General features: G+C 37.4%; 1 protein-coding gene across 1 annotated transcript; it reads left to right on the top strand.

Annotated features, from left to right (window-relative positions):
• Positions 1 to 658: 658 nt before the first annotated feature.
• On the top strand, positions 659 to 18,531 carry thbs2b (thrombospondin 2b). The gene is made up of 21 exons (XM_084134874.1): positions 659 to 1,023; positions 1,209 to 1,376; positions 1,829 to 2,385; positions 2,683 to 2,767; positions 5,725 to 5,936; positions 6,400 to 6,634; positions 7,772 to 7,942; positions 8,035 to 8,211; positions 10,005 to 10,178; positions 10,318 to 10,445; positions 11,267 to 11,419; positions 11,570 to 11,788; positions 13,186 to 13,293; positions 13,411 to 13,570; positions 13,668 to 13,786; positions 13,868 to 14,102; positions 15,770 to 15,997; positions 16,093 to 16,364; positions 16,510 to 16,607; positions 17,028 to 17,167; positions 17,272 to 18,531. Exons 2-21 carry the CDS (start codon positions 1,310 to 1,312, stop codon positions 17,277 to 17,279), a joined length of 3,546 nt encoding a protein of 1,181 aa, XP_083991000.1. The 5' UTR covers positions 659 to 1,023; positions 1,209 to 1,309; the 3' UTR covers positions 17,280 to 18,531.
• Positions 18,532 to 20,294: the final 1,763 nt, after the last annotated feature.

Raw genomic sequence — 20,294 nt, 5'->3', positions numbered from 1 at the left:
AGAGTATTAGTGTACTGTCTGCTTAATATCTGATAACTCTTTATTGTGATGGTCCTCCAACAGACACTCTACTGACTATAAGTAACTTTGCAACTACATGTCAACTTATTCTAACCCTAACCCTACCAGTCTACTAATACTCTACTAATACTCTAATGAGAGTCAGTAGACATGTAGGTGCAATGTTACTTCTAGACAACAGAATGTGTTAAAGGGACCATCAAAATAAAGTGAAACCGAATGTTTTTTTATTTTTATCAAGGTTTCCACAAAAATTCACAAAGAAAACTATTTTAAATTAAAATTATATTTCACAATATTATTTTTGTGATTATATACTTTGGCGTTTGGAGACATGATAATGTACTGCATAGTAGAAAATAATGACCCATAAAGGCATTTATTTGGTGTCAAGTATCTGGCATTAATTTTGATACTTCAATCTTAGCCTTCTCACATACCTATGCTCACATTTAGGTCTTCACCCCTACCCCAACAGCCCCAGGCGCGATTCAGAAGTGCATTAGCTAATGAAAACTGTCATGACGTGCTGTCACAGCAACAACCCAAATCTCTCCAGCCCAGTGCAACCCGCCTCCAGCCAGCCAAAACCCTCCCCTTTGAAACCAAATATGCGCGCCCTTCATGATAAAATTCAAGAGAGATCAGTTATGAGGAGGGAGCCCGTGAGTCCGGCATCATCTGGATTTATCACGCATCAGCTTTGGAACATAGATACATTGTTCAGTAACACCTCATGATTGACTGCATTTCTCTGTGAACCGTGAAACCCGCTTCGTGCGCGAATTTTAAACTTTGCGCTTGGGGATCCGTGGTATCTCCAGGTTTTTACGCAATGAATTTTTGATCATATCGTGGGTTTACTATTGTGGAACTGACTGAGGATTAGGACGGATAGTTATTTTCGTCTTGTGCATAGAACTCAAACTTTTTTTTTTCTTTTTTTTTTTTTTTTGTTAGTTATTTTTTGCTAAACATTTGCGGAGTTCTTCTTTGGTTCCGGTAAGTGAGGTGCCCGTCACTGTTCTATTGTTACTGCTTTATGGGAAGTTTATAGGGATTCTTAAAAGCATGTCCTCTTTTTACATAAAAGCATGTGCTCTTTTTACATAGAGTGCGCCAAATAGACGCTCGTTTCTCAGTTGCGCATGCCATTGGCATGTCTAATAATGTGCTTTTAATTCTAGGTGAGGTATCCCTATTTTCAGCTGAGCAGAGCCACTGTGGGGCAGGTAATTTAATTAACGTGAACAATTAATATTTGGTTACCATTGTGATCCATAGAAGAATGATTCTCCGAAGATGTCTCCGAATTTTGGCCCTTTTGCTTCTGTTCACCTCTGTAAAATCTCAAGGTAATTCTGTAGGATTTTTCTATATGTTCTGTATCTGAATAATCTGTATTACATTTTAATGTAATGAATTTGTGTATCATAAGACCCCAAATATATCTTTAAATCTTTGCATTATTATTGTTATGTTGCATTTTCGTTGTTTTATTTATTTTTTGTTACTTTCATTTTGGTATAACAATTATTTAATTATTATCTATACAACAATTGGCTACAGCAAAAAAATAAAATAAAAAATGATGGCATGTCTGGATCAAGGTTGTTGACAAATAACTTGTCTATGAACTTTTGGACATATTTGGTTTAAATTGACCTACAAGGGAGAATTTGTTTGTTTATGTCCTGTGACCAGTCATCATCTCAATTCTTACACCATGTTTAAACACCTTTTTGCCATCATTTTAAATGACCCTGTGATGTTTAAAAGTAATAGCAAAACATGTACCCCTTTTTAGATGTGCAACTTGAAGATGAGACAGTTTTTGACTTGTTTGAAACCAGTGGGATCACACGCAAGACTATCGGTGTGAAGCTTTTCAAGGGTCTGGACAGCGATGCTCCAGCATACCGCTTCATCCGTTTCGACCAGCTCCCCTCTGTCAGCTCCTCAGCGCTTCAACAACTTCTTTTGCAAATACAAAACAATGAAGGTTTTATTCTGACAGCCACTCTGCGCCAGGACCGCACATCCCGTGGCACCATTCTTGCACTGGAAGGCCCTGGCGAGCGCAGGCAGTTTGAGGTCGTTTCGGATGGCCGAACCAACACTCTAGATTTGGTGTACTGGTGGGCCGATGGCTCACGCAACGTAATCTCTTTTGAGGATGTAGACCTCTCGGATTCGCAATGGAAGAATGTAACGCTCTATGTGCATGGAGAGACGGCAACTTTGTACATTGGTTGTGGACTCATTGATAGCTTCATTCTCGACGAACCTTTCTATGAACATCTGAGCGCCACAGGTGGCCATATGTTTGTGGCCAAAGGGTCCACCCGAGAAAGCCATTTTAGGGTATGTTTGATATCACATTATTGAGAAAAGTAAAGTGCATGCAAGTAGAATACATTAGGACATACTCTACAGGAGATCAAGAATATTAACTAATAATGTTTTGCTCATTGTAACGCAATTTAGTCAGATTTAGTAGTTGCAAAGCAAGCCAAGCAAGTGGCTGGTAAGTGAGTAATAAATTACAGCTGATCCTCCAGTGTTCTGTAAATCCAACCCAACTTCCCAGTCCTGGGAGATATATGTGAACGGTTGAAAATTGGCAGAAGTAAGCCTGACAGCAGCTGTTGTTTCTTTCAGGGTTTGCTGCAGAATGTACGTTTTATCTTTGACACCCCACTTGAGGACATTCTGGAGAGCAAGGGATGTGATCTTGAAAACCCAGGTAGGAGGGGCTTGTGAGTCTTAACATTCTTTTAACACTTTTAGCCAGCCAAAAAAGATTTGTGGGATCAAGATGAAGTTCCTGTTTAATGGGAACTGCTGTACTGAATATATAACTCACAGAGAGGAAGGGATTTGCTCAGTAATGATGTCTGTTTTTGGTGGAATTTTTTGTTTTTTGTTTCAGCCGAATGGTGGCTGTGGAAAGAATGGGTTCTTAGGCTTTTGACATCCCTCGCTCAGGGGAAGGTTTTGGGCTCTTGACAGTTAGCTTTATAAATAAACATACTTGGAGGGGCTCACGCCTGTGAAGACCTGCATGCGCACACTCACTCAGACTAGGACCAACCAGCCTGATTGAAGGAATTATTAGCTTGGAATTGCCATAATGTGCATGTATTACAAGCCTGTATTTGTCTATAGGTCATCCATCAATCGGGTCGAACTTTATGTGTCAGAGCACATCAACTCTTTTGATTAAGTTTTAAAATTGGTATGTTTTTGTAAATGTACTAGTATTGCATATATCTCACCTTTAGCTTGTATTTCAATTAATTTACCTTGTTAGAAGCATGGGACCATGTGTTGGGTCAGATAGATGGGTCAGTAGGTCATAAGAAGAACAGTTAAAGTTCACACTGCCACACAGACACAGACATAAACACAGAGAGTGTGAAAGAGCGAGAGAGAGAGAGAGAGAGAGAGAGAGAGAGAGAGAGAGAGAGAGAGAGAGAGAGAGAGAGAGAGAGAGAGAGAGAGAGAACACACTTTTAGCCACTTGAGGATTAAACGAGTTCTACAGATATAGAAAAACAGTCCTGGCTGCAAGGCAAGGCAAGTTTATTTATATAGCATACCATACACAATGGTAATTCAAAGTGCTTTACATAAAAAAAAGACTTAAAATAATCACAACAGATGCAAATAAATAGAATATGCATAAGAAATAGAAATAAAAATAAAAATGATAAAAAATGACTAAATTCGGGGCGTCTCTATCGAATGGAAGAGTCTGAGAGGTTCCTTTTGTGATTTTGCACTAGTAGCAACACCTGCTTTCCTAGTGTCTCTTCACTCCTAAGGGAGTGTGTAAACTTTACACCGTCAGTCTTTGACGGCTTCAACGTCTCTTCACCCCTAATGAAGTGAGACTTATACAACGTCTGCCTTTGATGGCTTCAACGTCTCTTCACCCCTTCAATGGAGTGCGGCACTTATACACCTGCTTGACACAAGTGTATATTTACACCATCCATGACTTAGAGTCCTGGTGTCTCTTCACTCGCGTATAAGTGCAAAGCCATCACTCTCCAATTCTCTAAAGCTTTCCCACCAGATATCCTAAATTCAGGACATCCCTATCTAAATGGAAGAGTCTGAGAGTTTCGGTTTGTGATTTTACACTAGAAGCAACACCTAGTGTCTCTTCACCCCTAATGGAAGAGTGCGAAAACTTATAAACCTGCTTTACAAGAGTGTATATTCACATAAGGAAGTTCTGGAGAATGTTCAACCAATACACAGTCTGATCATCTATGTGTCATATATGTAAAAAATTATGCAGCTATCTTTAATGCTGCTGTATTAATCTTCATTTCGTTATCTGGCAATATCAAAGGGATCAACTGAAGATATTTGCAACAGTCTAATCTAGAAAGTAAATTCTGTTTCATGTTAGACTTTTTTTTAATAATAGTTCATTGGGGTAACTCACACTGCTGCCCCACCCATCCTTTAATATTGTAAGTTCCTTTGGAACTACTTCAAATATACCTCAAAAATAACTTCAAAAATTGTGCTTCTATAAACGGCAATCAAGAATTGCTGAGATAGGTCTGTGTGCCTAGAAATAGTTTGCTCGCGGTTACATGTGTGTAACATCACAGGAGCCAATGAAATGGTTTAATTTGGCTTCCTATTACAATCTTCAAGCGCCTGAGTGTCGTGTATAAAGAGGCTTTATTGCAAGCAGATTTAGTTGTCACGCTGTGAGATATCAAATGTCTGCATTCTCTGTCCTTGAACTTGCCTTAAAGGTGAAATGTGAATTTTTTCAACATTAAAATGCTTTCTCTAATGTTACCTTGCTAAGACAACTGTAAGTAAGCCATGATTACTTTGGAAAGTGTAAACACTGTGGCTCTGTGGCTCTATCAAAACATAGCTGTGTTTGTTTGAGCATTTCAACCAACCCGACACAACATTGGCTTAACCGGTTCTTTGATTTAAGGGTAGAGCTACCAGTTTGGAAGTTTTGGCTGACCAAAAACAAATTTAATTTTCTTGTGTATAACACTGCCGTTTAAAAGTTTACGGTTTGTATGAAGTCTCTTGTACTCTCCAAGACTGCATTTAACCAACTGTTTTCTATTTTAATATATTTTTAAATGTAATTTATTCTTGTGATGTCAAAGCAGCCATTACTCCAGTTTTCAGTTTCACATGATGCCTCAGAAATCATTCTAATATTCGGATTCAGTGCTCAAGAATTTTTTTTTTTTGTCAATGTTGACTGATGTTGAGGTGCTTAAATTTTTGTGTGGAAACCATGATCATTTTTTTCAGGATACTTTGATGAGTAGAAAAGAAATTGAATTATTTTGTAACATTGTATTTACTGTCAGAAAAAATCTTACTCACCCCAAACTTTTGAATGGTATAGTGTAACTACAATATGTATACTACACTACCTTCTTCGCACAGCTGTCTTTTGTAAAGAGAAGATAAACCACTGAAAAATTATTTGAGAATGTATAATGACCTAAATACAGATTTGTCCTTCATGCAAAGTCCTGGTGCGACTTTAGAAGACTTTGAATATAGTTTAATGTGGTATTGGTGCTTTTATAGTGCGTATAAACAGCCTGTGGTCTCTATCTAATTGTTGCCCCATGGCTTTTGAACCAGCACATCAGAATTCATTTTAATCTAATTAGCATTTCTTCTGTCTTTTCCCAGTGGAGGTGAATGTAGTCAGTGAGAGCGCAGAGGAGGTGGAGGTTCCATCTTCAATTGCCTCCAATGTGATTGGCCAGAACACAGATGTTCCAGCAACCAGCTCCTCAGAAATGATGTGTGAACATTCCTGTGAAGAACTGGCCAACCTCTTCCAGGAGCTCAAGGGTCTCAGAGTTGTCGTTAGCAACCTCATAGATGGTCTGCAGAAAGTGGTGAGACAGATCCGAATGTAAATCTTATGGTACACCTTATAAGTCCCAAACAAGGCACCTATAACTGCTGTCATTTAGAAAAGAGAAGTTTCCCGTGCCTCTAAGATCTCGCATGCAGATATAGCATATCATATTGTTGATGCTAACTGATTTTGTCAGATGTTTATAAAAAACCTGAGCTCACTGCAGGGAGGGCAGTTATGTTTGTCGGCACATGCATGTAATAGTTGGACCATAATATGGTATACTCGCATAACTGTGGGAGGAATGTGAGCTCAGTAATCACTGTGTGTTAGACGGTTTCTGTTGGAAAACATCTCAAATTTGCAATGCATGAAAATGTATAGTTATTGTGACTGCTTGTTGTGTTTAAATGTGTGAAAAGCCTGATTTACGTCTCATTGCAGTATGAAGAAGGACAGTAGTGTGAATCAGTTAATTTCAAATGGACTTTTTTTTTCAGACAGAAGAAAACACAGCGATGAAGGAGGCACTAAATAAGATGCAGAATCCTTTGGAGCAGAGTATGTGTTGGCAAGATGGCCGTATGTTTGAGGACAAAGAGGACTGGATTGTGGATAGTTGCACTAAATGTACCTGCCAAGAAGGAAAAGTTGTTTGTCGTCAGATCACATGTCCTCCTGTGGCATGTGCCAATCCATCCTTCATCGATGGCGAATGCTGTCCAGTGTGCCTCCGTAAGTGCACACACAAACACAAGACATACAGTAAAACCAGTACTAGTTGTTTCTAGTATTTATTTATGTTTTTGATAACAACGATTAAATAGAAATTATTTTAACTAAAAATAAAATTATATAAAACAATACAAAATAAGAATAAAATAAACAACAATGTAAAAAATATATATATATATGAAGAGTTCAGATGCAAAAGCCTCTAAGTGCCATCTGAAATTTTCTTCTAGAATGATCATTTTTATCAAGCTCGTATATTTAAGTTCAGTAATTTCACTTAAATGACAATTAATAGGTAATTTTCATTGCCATGTAAGTGAATTTACTGAACTTAAATATACGAGCTTGATAAAAATGATCATTCTAGAAGAAAATTTCAGATGGCACTTAGAGGCTTTTGCATCTGAACTCTTCATATATATATATATATATATATATATATATATATATATATATATACACAAATTATGCACTACCATTCAAAAGTTTGGGGTCAGTAAGATCTTTTTTTTTTAAAGAAGAATGTATACTTTTATTCAACAAGGATGCATTAAATTGATCAAAAGTGACAGTCAAGACATTTATAAAGTTACAAAAGATGTAAAGTTCATATAAATGCTGTTCTTTTGAACTTTCTATTTATCAATGAATCCTGAAAAATGTATCACCGTTTCCACAAAAATGTTTTCAACACTGATAATAACAAGGAATGGTAAATCAGCATATTAGAATTTTTCAGCTTTGCCATCACATGAATAAATTCCAGAAAAAGTAATCAAATAGAAACACTTATAATAAATTGTAATAATAATTCACAATATTACTGTTTTTACTGTATTTTTTATCAAATAAATATAGCCTTGGTGCACATAAGAGACTTCTTACTGACCACAAACATTTAAATGGTAGTTTTTATAGACTTATAAATCATGTGTAACCGGTCCTATTTGACTCGCTCCAACCGGGACTCGAACCAGGGTCTCTGGCGTGGGCGGCGCTAAAGACCGCAGCATGCCTCTTGAGGCCAGGGGAGTGAGGTTTACACACACAGCTCTTACTGGCCTACGTCCGTTACACATACAACATGTATGTTGCATTTGTACATTTTCTTATGATGTTGTATAAATCTTTGTCTAGCAATGGACAGCGAGGACGGCTGGTCTCCGTGGTCAGAGTGGACTCAGTGCACAGTCACGTGTGGGAGCGGCACTCAACAGAGGGGGCGCTCTTGTGATGACACAAGCAATACATGTTCTGGACCCTCGATTCAGACACGCAAGTGCAGTTTGGGAAAATGTGACCGCAGAGGTATACAGGCACTGCATACAGGCACTGTATGTGTGATAGCTTGTACTGGGTCATTGTATCACGCTTATAGTAAAAAAAATTTGCACTCACAGTTCGTCAGGATGGTGGCTGGAGCTTATGGTCTCCCTGGTCGTCCTGCTCAGTGACATGTGGGGAGGGACTGATCACACGTATCCGTCACTGCAATGCTCCTGTTCCACAAAGAGGTGGCAAAGACTGTGAAGGTGACGGACGAGACACACAGAGCTGCCACGCAGACCCCTGTCCGAGTGAGTAAACAAATAGGGTTCACATATTTAATAGACAATCATTAAATGTGAATAAATGTGAATAAACATTGTGAATAATTGAATAAATGTGTCAGCAGCATTTCAAAAATGTAACGCTGTTAAACAGCCCTACAAAATTTAAAGCTCAACCCCCTAATTGAGATAATATAGAAACCTTCTCATCCACCCTGCTGTTCAGATCTTAACTGGAAAACGAGAGGATGATGTCAGTCTTTCCATGGCTTATATTATCATTAGGGCAGGGACACTACACAGATTTAAGCAATTTGTTCATCGGAGGATTATGGAAAAGATGCTTATGACATGGCCAATGAATGAGATTCACCTCTGAGACACAGCAGATGCCTGGGAACACCCTGAGATCAGAGCTATTGAGTACATAGGATCTGGGCTAACTTTTATTTTCAGTGAACAGCAGTAACAGAGGAGCTGTGTGCATTGTGCCTGCTTATTCTGGGCATTTATGTGTTATTTCCACATTAGCAGGGAATGTGACATAGATTGTGTTATTTTGGAGGTGTTACATACCATAACATGGGGTCCAAAATAAAATCCAAGTGAATTCATATCTACAAATGGTATTTATTAGTTAGTTTCATTGCATCAATATCAGTTATTTGAAGTCTGCACTACATTATCTTAAAATTGCATGAGCGGATCAAAGGCACAATAACAGCCAGTTTAATACAAAACAAAACCGAATAACAAGCAGATGGACTTTTGTCACATTAAAAAACAGCCTAGTGCTTTACAATATGCAATAACATAAACAGTTACAATGCAATACAAATTTTATTTCTATAGCACATTTAAAACAACTGACGTTGACCAAAGTGCTTTCCAGAATAGTAATTACAACTAAAGCAGTTCCATTACAGTCACACAAACAAAATGAAATCATGTTCACTCTAATCAGATCTAAAAGCCATACTAAAAAGATACGAAAAGCATCCACAGATGGGGAAGATTTAATGTGCATTGGAAGAGGGTTCCATAAGCGTGTAGCGGCCCTATCAACCTTTGATTTTAATCTAGTTTTAGGAACATAAAGAATCATCTGACTGGAAGATCTCTCTCTTTTTTTTTTTTTTATATGGTCAACAATGTATTTTGGAGCAATACCATGAAACTCTTTAGAAACCATTAACAGAACCTTAAACTCAATTCAGAATTTTACAGGCAACCAGTGTAAAGAAACCTTTTGAGGTCACAAAACAGATGCTATAGATGCCCTCCGGGGTCACTGAGTGACTACAGACAGATTTGTGAATCAAACTTTTGGGGTGGGATATCTAAGGCTACGTTCACACTGCGAGCCTTGTAAATGTAAAAACAAAGATGAGGATGCAAAAAAAGACAGTTTTTAAACATTTAAGCCCTCATGTTTTGCTTGAATGAGCTGTAATACTTATGAGCTCTGACACATCACTGTCCTTCCACTGACTACCTTTCGCAACTGTCTACTTCGGGTATGTTAAATCTTTTAAGTGATTCCCATGAGCGCAACATTTTGACGAATGTTGCCGTAGAGTGACGTAAAAGTCGCATGAATTCCTCTATGACGGTTCAGACTGCAGTTGCATTGTAAATAATCTGACCTGTATTGGATTTAGGACCGCATATGGAAGTTGTACAAATCGGAATGAAAAGATCAGATTCCATGTGGTTTGTGTAGTTCACACTGTCATGAGAAAAACATTGAGCAATGTGAGCAAAACAGTTTACCTGCAGTATGAAATATCACTCCATGTTGTGCCTGTTTCTCCATTTAGTTGATGGTGGCTGGGGTCCATGGTCTCCCTGGGCATTGTGTTCAGCTACATGTGGAGGGGGTCTGAAGAGTCGTGTTAGAGAGTGTAACAGCCCCGAACCGCAGCATGGAGGAAGGAAGTGTCTTGGAGACTCCATTGAAAATGAAGTATGCAACCGACAGGAGTGTCCAATTGGTAAGAAAAACAAACTTAGGAGCATATTGTCTTTGTGCCTTTTTAAAGTGCCTTTACTTTTCAGACTCCTGAAATCTCTTTGCTTAGCATTAGAGACAGAAATGAATTACAGTAAGAAAGAACTGTGTTGACTTCACAGATGGCTGTCTTTCGAACCCTTGCTTCTCTGGGGTTGAGTGTGGCACAGCTTCTGATGGATCTTGGGAGTGTGGGCCCTGCCCGAATGGCTACCGTGGCAATGGAACTTTTTGTGAAGATGTCAATGAGGTAAACAAAGGCCCTGTTTAAACCTGGTATTAAGATGCGTTTTGGTCGATCGGATCACAAGTAAACGAGGGAGACACATACCCCTTTACACCTGGTATTTTAATCCATCTCTTTTGTCCACTTTCAACCACTTCTGTCCTGATTTCTTCGAAGGGAGGGTCTATGGGCAGGTAAATGTATAGGGTTTTTCAGATCTTTCGATCTAATGGACAAAATAAGCTCACACAATTTACATATGAACGCCAGGAATAGTGAGAGAACATTGAGTACCGGTCAGAGAACCGGCAACATGTGAGAAGAATTACTGAAAACTGTCAAAAAATTACATATATTTTACATGGAGGAAGAAACCAAAGCCATATCTAGAGACCAGAACATCATAGAGACTAGGAGCTCAGTTATTTTAACATGAAAACTGCCTACCAATGTTCTAGCAACCACCCAAAAGTTGTTTTGCAATAAGCAAAATTTTGGTTGAATTTTGCAGGCAATTATAAATATTGTCAATAGTCAAACAATATGTGAAGTTCAGCTCACACAGAAGTTACTTTCAAACCAAAAAGGTGTCTGTTGTTGGTCAATGCGACAAATTAACATTACCAACTGAAGTGATGTGAAATGTTATGTGACCAAAGCAATGCATTAAAAATCACTCACAACAGTTTAGCAATGCCCTGGGATCATAGCAATGAGTTTTGCACAGGCAAGAACCTGTAGTGTGCATATACATGCAATATGCATATATATTCTGACAATACTGATCCTTTTCTCTCTCTCTCTCTCTCTCTCTCTCTACTTCCTTTGCGTTCTGTGGTGTGCAGTGTGATATGGTTTCAGATCTATGTCATAAGGTGGGTGGCCAACAGCAATGTGTGAACACAGACCCTGGATTCCACTGTCTCCCCTGCCCCCCACGTTACAAAGGGACTCAGCCCTACGGCATGGGAGTGGAGTCAGCTAAAATCAACAAACAGGTCAGTCACACACATCACCTCACATACCATTTACCAGGCGGCTAATTTATGTCCATCCTCCTAGCCGATACCCTCAGAGTCTCAGGGTTCTGCTTCATATGTGTTTAAATATAGACAAAGTTTCAGTATGTTTTCCCCCCTCATAAATAGGTGTGTGAACCCTACAACCCCTGTAAGGACAACAGCCACAGTTGCCACAAGTATGCTGAATGCATCTTCCTTAGTCACTTTAGCAACCCGATGTACAAGTGTGAGTGCCGTATTGGTTATGCTGGAGATGGCATCATCTGTGGAGAGGACTTTGATCTGGATGGATGGCCCAACCAGGATCTTGCGTGTGGAGCAAATGCCACCTACCATTGCAAAAAGGTACTACATAACTCATGATTAACCAGTCTCATACATGGGACCAGATGTAAATTTTATAGCAAAAATGTATAGAGAATTCAAATATATTGAAGACAGTATGCTTTCTGATGAGTTCAATGCTAATAATAAAGCAGACTGTGCATTGATTCAATGTTTTTTGTTTAATTTAATTCAAGCCAGACCATAAGGTTTATGGCTTCTAAGGAATATAAAATGGAAAGAAATATCGTTTCACCTTAATAAACCCCACAGGACAATGGCATCAAGTCAGGCAGGGGGCCAGTGACCATGAACTACTAGAGGAATGTTTTGATTTGGCCCAGTATTTACTGTCTATTGTGCCTTTTGGAATCGTATATTTTATATCCCTTAAATGTCTTTGTGGTGAAATGTTTAGCCAAAGGGAGGGAGAGCAAAAGTAATAATTACGTCATTCTTCTCCTGTGATGGATAATTGCTTGATTATGTCATGATACACCGTGGAGAAAAACCAGGACCAGAATCTGCAAGACATCATAGATCTGAAACCTGGGAAGCAAAGGGAGCCAAGCGAGAAAACAATAAAGGATAAAATATGTGCACATAACAAATAAAGGAAAATATTGGTAATGCACAGAATGAAAAATTGAGACCTCATAGCAGAAAAAGCTTGAAATTCTTAGTGTTCTGTATGTGGGTGATTTGATGTGGTTCATTTGAAATGAGTAACTGTTAGTGTCAGATGGTTTCTGGTGTAAGACCTGTTCACATCGCACACATACAGTAAGCGAAGCAGTAGTGTGAGAGCTAAGGCACAAAATTAACTTAAATGAATACTGGTTAATTTATCTCCAGAATTAATCCATGAAACTGCATCATTTTGTATACATTATTTATAATAATCTAAAATATATATATGAAGAGTTCAGATGCAAAAGCCTCTAAGTGCCATCTGAAATTTTCTTCTAGAATGATCATTTTTATAAAGCTTGTACATTTAAGTTAAGTATTTTCACTTAAATGACAGGTAAAAGATAGGTAATTTGCATTGCCATTTAAGTGAAATTATTGAACTTAAATATACAAGCTTGATAAAAATGATCATTCTAGAAGAAAATTTCAGATGGCACTTAGAGGCTTTTGCATCTGAACTCTTCATATATGTATACACACTATTCAAATGTTTGGGTTTGGTAAGATTTTTGGTAAGTCTCTTATGCTCATCGGGATTGTGTTTATCTGATCAAAAATACTGCCAATAATTTCCCACTGAGTAGGATATATAGGTTGTGACCGATTTATTCAGATTTTAGTAGTCTTTTTTTTTATTGAGTCATTATGTTCTTTCTAGATCCATATCCATTCCTTATGCTCTCACTGATATGTTTCTGCAATTAACTTAACTCTATTCTCTGCAGGACAACTGCCCGACTCTACCCAACTCTGGTCAGGAGGACTTTGACAATGATGGGCAAGGAGATGCTTGTGATAAAGATGATGATAACGATGAAATTGTGGATGAAAGGGTGAGGCGGATTTAGTGCTTGTGATGCTTATGGACTTGTGTTCACGTTACCGATATGTATAAGAGTGTGCACTATTCATATTGACACATGTAGGCCTATATGATATATTTCTTCTAGGACAACTGCCCCCTGATGTATAATCCCAGGCAGTATGATTATGACAAGGATGATGTTGGAGACCGTTGTGATAACTGCCCGTATGAACACAACCCTGCTCAGACTGACACTGACAACAATGGGGAAGGAGACGCCTGTTCTATTGATATGGATGGAGATGGTAAAAAAACCTTTGATCTGCCTTTTATAATCCATGCGACTCTTTAGATCGCAACAGATGTGTGAATCACATGTCCTTTTCTTATTTCTGTTCATAGAGATTCTAAACGAGCGAGACAACTGCCCTCTCATTTACAACACAGACCAGAAAGACACAGATATAGATGGTGTCGGAGACCAGTGTGATAACTGCCCCTTAGTCCACAACCCACAACAGGTCTGGAGGAAAATGGAGACTGACTGCTTTCAAACATCTTTATTAATTTTTTTAAATAATGTTACCATTTTGTGTTTGCAGACGGATGTAGATAATGATCTAATTGGAGACCAGTGTGATAACAACCAGGACATAGATGAAGATGGCCATCAGAATAACATGGATAACTGCCCATACATAGCCAATGCTAACCAAGCCGACCACGACGGAGATGGGAAAGGAGATGCTTGTGATTTTGACGATGATAATGATGGCATTCCTGATGACCGTGATAACTGCAGACTAGTTCCCAACAAGGACCAACTGGACTCTGATGGTAAAACACTGTTAAACATGCTACATTAAAATAGACACACCTTATTTTGGACTCTGGTTATAGAACTGAAATAATAATCAATTATTTATCATTTTTTTAGGGAAGCATGATGAATTAATACCATGTTAGTTATTGGCCAGAAAAAGTATTTTTCATCTTTGATAGTTGCATTGAATGTTATTGTAGGTAAAAAAAAAATAATAAAAAAAAAATCCTGGTTTATAAACAAATTCCTAAAATATTCTAAATCAAATTGAAGTAAAAAAAAAAAAAAAAATATATATATATATATATATATTATAAAACATTTAAATATATTTGCACAAAAATAATATTACATTGGATTTTGCACCGCTACACTAACACACATTACTATACACTCATATCATATCTCGCTTCTGCTATTTACCATTTCACTCCAGAGTAAGGAATGTGTGGAAATAATGTGTCTAATTATTGATATATGGCATTGGCTCTGAAGCATCATGTGAACATTTGTTCTGCAGATTATCAGAGAGTGGAGATAACAGATAAACAACGTCCAGAATTTTCCTCCGGGCTCCTTGCACCTGTTTGTCTAAATACAAAATCCTGCATTAAATTTTTGTGTCATGCGAGCGTCTGTTGTTCTGGACGTTGTTCATATTTCCTATGAGAGTCGTCCAAGAATCTGTCCCATAAAAAAGAAAATCAAAGACAAGGCATGAAAAGCAGGGAGATAAGAAATGCGTAAATTTCTCACTGGCATCAGACATGCCGAAGAGTTGCAGTAGTCCGCGTCTCTTTGTGTTTTATGAGGTATTTTAGACACACATATACGCAGCTTGACGTTAAGCCTAACTGGTATAATGGTGGAATAAGTTCTCTGTTGTCAAGCCATGCTTACTGCTTGGGTTTTCTTTTATAAAGTGGATTTGAACTTTTAAGTGGGGTGAAATTTGCCTTGGCATTCCAAAGGGTGTTCATTTCAGCGGCCCTCTGAACTCCAAGTGCTAGCTGAAGTTGTCACGGTCTACGGGGAGATCGGAGATCTTTGAGGTTTTGTTGGCTTAGAGAGACAACCCTAAAGCTTTGGGAAAAGCCATTGTTCAAGTTTTCCAAAAGGAAAAGTACCTCTTGGCTAGGACTGCACTGTGATGCCAGTAGTTTGCAGATCAAATGATTGAATGTTTTGAAGCTTAGATTTGAATTTTCTAGGTCAGTGGCTTTGGAGTATTTTATGAAGTGGTTATATTGATAGTCTTAGCACGAGGGGTGTATATAGCCTCATATGATCTCATAAGCTCATAATGATTTGTTTTTAATTAATTATTTGGGTCACACTTTAGATTAGGGTCCAATTCTCACTATTAATAAACTCACGTCAATAAACTCCTAATTACTGCTTATTAATAGTTAGTAAGGTAGTAGTTACATTTCGGTATTGGGTAGGATTAGGGATGTAGAATATGGTCATGCAGAATAAGGCATTAATATTTGCTTTATAAGTATTAATAAACAGCCAATATCCTAGTAATATGCATGCTAATAAGTAACTAGTTAATAGAGAAAATTGGACCCTAAACTAAAGTGTTACCATTATTTGTCTGTTTTAACTTTGACTCCCCCTGTGCAGGGCAAGCATTTCAGCTTAGTGGTTGGTTTAACGTTCTTATATTTTCTCCCAGGTGATGGTCGTGGTGACGCCTGTGAGAATGACTTTGATAATGACAATGTCCCGGATATCTTTGACACGTGCCCGGAAAACAGCGCCATCAGTATCACAGACTTCCGGAAGTTTCAAATGGTTCACCTCGACCCGAAGGGAACCACGCAGATTGATCCCAACTGGGTGGTCCGAAACCAGGGCAAAGAGCTTGTGCAGACTGCCAACTCCGACCCTGGCATTGCAGTGGGTAAGTGAGCTGTAATGCAAACATTTACATACGTAAAAAGTTAAAACGTTCCAATATTGATCTTGGATCCTGATCTTTCTGCACAATAACGACAGGCTTTGATGAGTTCAGCGCTGTGGATTTCAGCGGGACCTTCTATGTGAATACAGACAGGGATGATGACTATGCAGGTTTTGTGTTTGGATACCAGTCTAGTCGACGTTTTTACGTAGTAATGTGGAAACAGATCACGCAGACGTACTGGGAAGACAAGCCGTCAAAGGCGTTCGGCATCTCTGGTGTCTCTCTCAAGGTGGTCAACTCCACCACAGGCACAGGGGAAAATCTACGCAATGCATTATGGCACACAGGCAACACCAAGCAACAGGTGAACGCTCTCTTTTATTAGTCCTGACAGATTTCTCTTTATGTGCCATTACTAACAATAAACTGTCCAATAAATTCCCATTTCAAAGTAGTGCTGTCGGTCTTGGTGCTTAAAATGATGAATGGCTTTACAATCCATCGTTTAGGTGCGCACTCTGTGGCATGACCCCAAGAATATCGGTTGGAAAGACTATAATGCCTACCGCTGGCATCTCATCCACAGACCGAAGACTGGCTTCATTAGGTAGAGACTTACATCTTGTTTTAGTCAGCAGCACACTACATATTGTATTCCTAGACACGTTTTTATAATACAGTATAATATAATATAATTAATATAAAATGATGTATACACTTATTTCAATCTAATTATATTATATAATATATGATATTATAAAAATAATTATATATGGTTATATTATATTAAATTATATTATGTAAAAATAATGAATACAATTTATCAATAACATTATTAATCTAATAATAGATATATTATAAAAAATAATATATATCTAATATTCTTTTTCTATCTATCTATCTATCTATCTATCTATCTATCTATCTATCTATCTATCTATCTATCTATCTATCTATCTATCTATATATCGTATATAATGTATACAAAATTATATTTCTAAATTATTACTTAATAATGTTTCCCCAGAGTTGTTGTGTATGAAGGCAAGCAGATCATGGCAGACTCAGGTCCCATTTATGACAAGACGTTTGCAGGAGGAAGACTCGGGTTATTCGTTTTCTCCCAGGAGGCCGTCTTCTTCTCCGACCTCAAATATGAATGCAGAGGTGAACAAATATAACTTACTTTACAGATGAAAAATAATAATAATAATCTTCCTGTATCCTGTGATCTTTTTTCATCTTATTGAGAATTTTCTTTCTTTTTGCAGATAATTGAGTGTGATTGGAATACACATTCTGTCTCCTGTCATGGACTTTTTTTTATCAAAGCAAAACCAGATCGATGTAATCGAGAAAATGAGACATTCTGCAATAGAGGTTCCTTCACCTTCCGCTGGACAAGTATGAAAGGAGACAAATATTTGGTCAGCATTGCTTTAGAATCCTCAGTTAATTGTTGCACAAATAATATTTGTAATGCTACAATGAGTCCTGCCATCTTGAATATAAACCCAAGGCTCTGAGTGTTTTAGGGTTTATAGTTTTTCATGTCATATCATTTATTCTTTTACATGTCTTTCTAGTCATTCTTATTGAGGAGATTTTTGTGCTTTTTGTGTTTGTTGCAAACGTTTAGGGGAGATGTATTATATTCAGACATTTTCTATTATCTACTGTAACTTATTTGTCTTTTTTTCTGGTTATTAGTTAACATTCCTTTTGAATTGTATCCCTTGCTGACGAATTGTAAATACTTATTTATTTGTTTACATTGACAACTTTTTACAAATGAGGTTTAAAAAGATGTTTTGCATATGTTATCGAATTGCATTCATGTCAGTAAGGCTCCGTAATTTGCCATTACTGTATCTACATGAAGTGAATGTGACAAGAGGAACAGTAATGTAATATTCCTGAACATTTCAGAAGTATCAGGGTGTTTCACATTTTTATTTTTATTAAACTACAGAGGCTGCATGAAAATAACCATTGCTTAAAACGTGTCTTCAGTGACCCCAGCAGCAGAGACTTTCCTTGCTCTCATACAATGGTGACAAACCAGGATTGTGATCTTAGTAACTCTCCAGTTTCTAGGCACCCTAACTTGGCATTGAACCAGCAATATTTGAGGTATCCCCTCAGAACCCTCTTCTGTATACCTTTAGAGTCAATAAGGATAAGCGCCATTCAGGAAATGCCAATGAGAGATTTTATATAAATGTCTTTCTTTTTTTTCTTTTTTTTAATGAGCTGATAAGGGAATATATGTTATGCCTCTCACGTAAATGCTTTAAATCAATTAACTTGTTTCATTTACAGTCGTTTCATTCACTGCGCAACATGAAGCACTTCATCAGATGTTAGATTCAAGATTCGACTACAGGCTTGCTGCTAATCACATGTTTATCATACGTGTTTGTATTAACTAACAAACAGTTGTTTTTTATATTTTCTCACTCATATGCGTTTTCATGGCAAATATTTGATGAAATCACTTTTTGTCAATAAAAATATATACACAAACCATCATTATAGTCTAATAAAATCTGCTTTATACTACATGGAGTGCACACACACACACACACACAAAACATTTAGGCCTTAAATGATGATTTATGTATTTGAATTGCATATAGCATTTCCATCCATTTGGATTACATGAAGAAAGTAATAACCTTAATGTGATTTGTCAGTCATACAAATGAAACGGTAAGATTTGCATAGTTTGCATCTGCACATAGTTTGCAAAATAATCACATATGCTTATAATCAGCTTAAATCTGTGAAAACAATTACATTTATTCTGTTAAAAGGCATGAAAATACGGTTAGCTGTGGAACAAGCAATATTCAATTATTTAAGATGTATGAAACAAACTGGATTGACTGATGACAAATATGCATCTCATTGAGTTTATTAGTTTATGTGGATGTTAGATCCATAAGTTTATGGATCGAAATTTTATATGCAATTCAAATACATAAATCTTACATATAGGCCAAGTACTACTTGCATTTTCTCAGCAATTTCATTACATTATTCAGCTGACTGTGTAGTTCATTTCTGCAATGGCATTAGGCACCAAAAACTATTTTGCATGATGCTACACATCCATGCTGCTAAGAGGTTGCCACTGCAACATAAAAAAATTGCATCTTTAAAGAATTCTTACCAATTAATAAAATAAACGAAATTTAAATGTGTGGTTTAATTCTTTCTTGTAAATAAAGGCATGGACTGCTAGAAATCGTTCCAAATGTTCTAGCATGTCCATTTTTGGTAATATTTTATGTCTTCCATCTGGTGATCCCCTAGGCTCTCTTTGGAGCATTTAGGGTAGAATTAAGGCGGCATGCTGTCCTCTAGTAATTCTTGTCTCTGAAATAGTGCCCATATTTCACTGCTTTCAGATGCTGTTTTTGTGTGCATGCAAGCTGACACAACTGTGCAATTAGGGCATAATTAAGGGGAAGTTCTGTGTTAAATCTAATGATCCGGCCACATACCAACAGGAAAACAGACATTTTTGCTAACAGACATACACGCATATGCAGGATTTGAAGCTGATTCTGATTTATTTCATGTGCGGGAGTCTGTGGTTCTTGAAAGCAGAAGATTTTAGACATATAACATCATGAAATGTGTCATCCTTGTACTTGATGCACATGATGCTCTCTAACACTTGGATGTTGTTTTACCGTTATTTAGTATAGGTCTATAAACAAATCCAGCTGCGCTCACGGTACACTGCAAACCCAATCACACAGACAGCATTATGAAGCTTATGCTTCTGCAGTAATTTTCATGTGGAAGAAGCTGAGCACAGTGTCTCCCGAGGAGATATCAGATGTAGTTCTTGTTCCAGGGACAGGCAGAAAACTGAGAGAGAGGAAGAGAGAGATCTCAGAGGAAGCTTCTAAGAAGTTATTTAGTCCGTTTCTGGAAAGCACCATTAAAAACAAAAGCTTTTGTGATATTTTGCATGATTGAAAAATGTAGGTAATAAAATAAAACACTTGAGATATTGCAGGACCACAGTGTTCTTTACTGTTCTGAACAACAACACTGTGTCAAGGTCCATTTACCTTTTCTCTTTTTATAAAACATTCAATAACAACACATAAAAATGCACAAGGAGAATTATTTATTGTTTTCAATATTAGAGTAAGACATTTTCTCATAACTTTTGTTTTGGAAGATATTTTCTGAGGTAAAGCTAACAAAAGCTGCCAAAGTTTTAGGATTGGTTTAAATTAGTCTTTACTCTTGGCTTTACTGTTCATATAAATAC

The sequence above is a fragment of the Abramis brama genome (genome assembly GCF_963993115.1).
Source record: "Abramis brama genome assembly, chromosome: 14".
Classification (NCBI taxonomy): domain Eukaryota; kingdom Metazoa; phylum Chordata; class Actinopteri; order Cypriniformes; family Leuciscidae; genus Abramis; species Abramis brama.
The sequence above is the reverse complement of the archived record's forward strand: the minus strand, read 5'-3'. Positions and strand labels throughout refer to the sequence as shown.

Excerpts from the sequence above, each read along its gene's own strand:
- thbs2b (XM_084134874.1), top strand. The coding sequence starts at position 1,310 with ATGATTCTCCGAAGATGTCTCCGAATTTTGGCCCTTTTGCTTCTGTTC. Across the intron at positions 6,635-7,771 it reads ATGCTGTCCAGTGTGCCTCC|CAATGGACAGCGAGGACGGC; the intron begins GTAAGTGCACAC and ends ATCTTTGTCTAG. Across the intron at positions 13,787-13,867 it reads TAGTCCACAACCCACAACAG|ACGGATGTAGATAATGATCT; the intron begins GTCTGGAGGAAA and ends TTGTGTTTGCAG.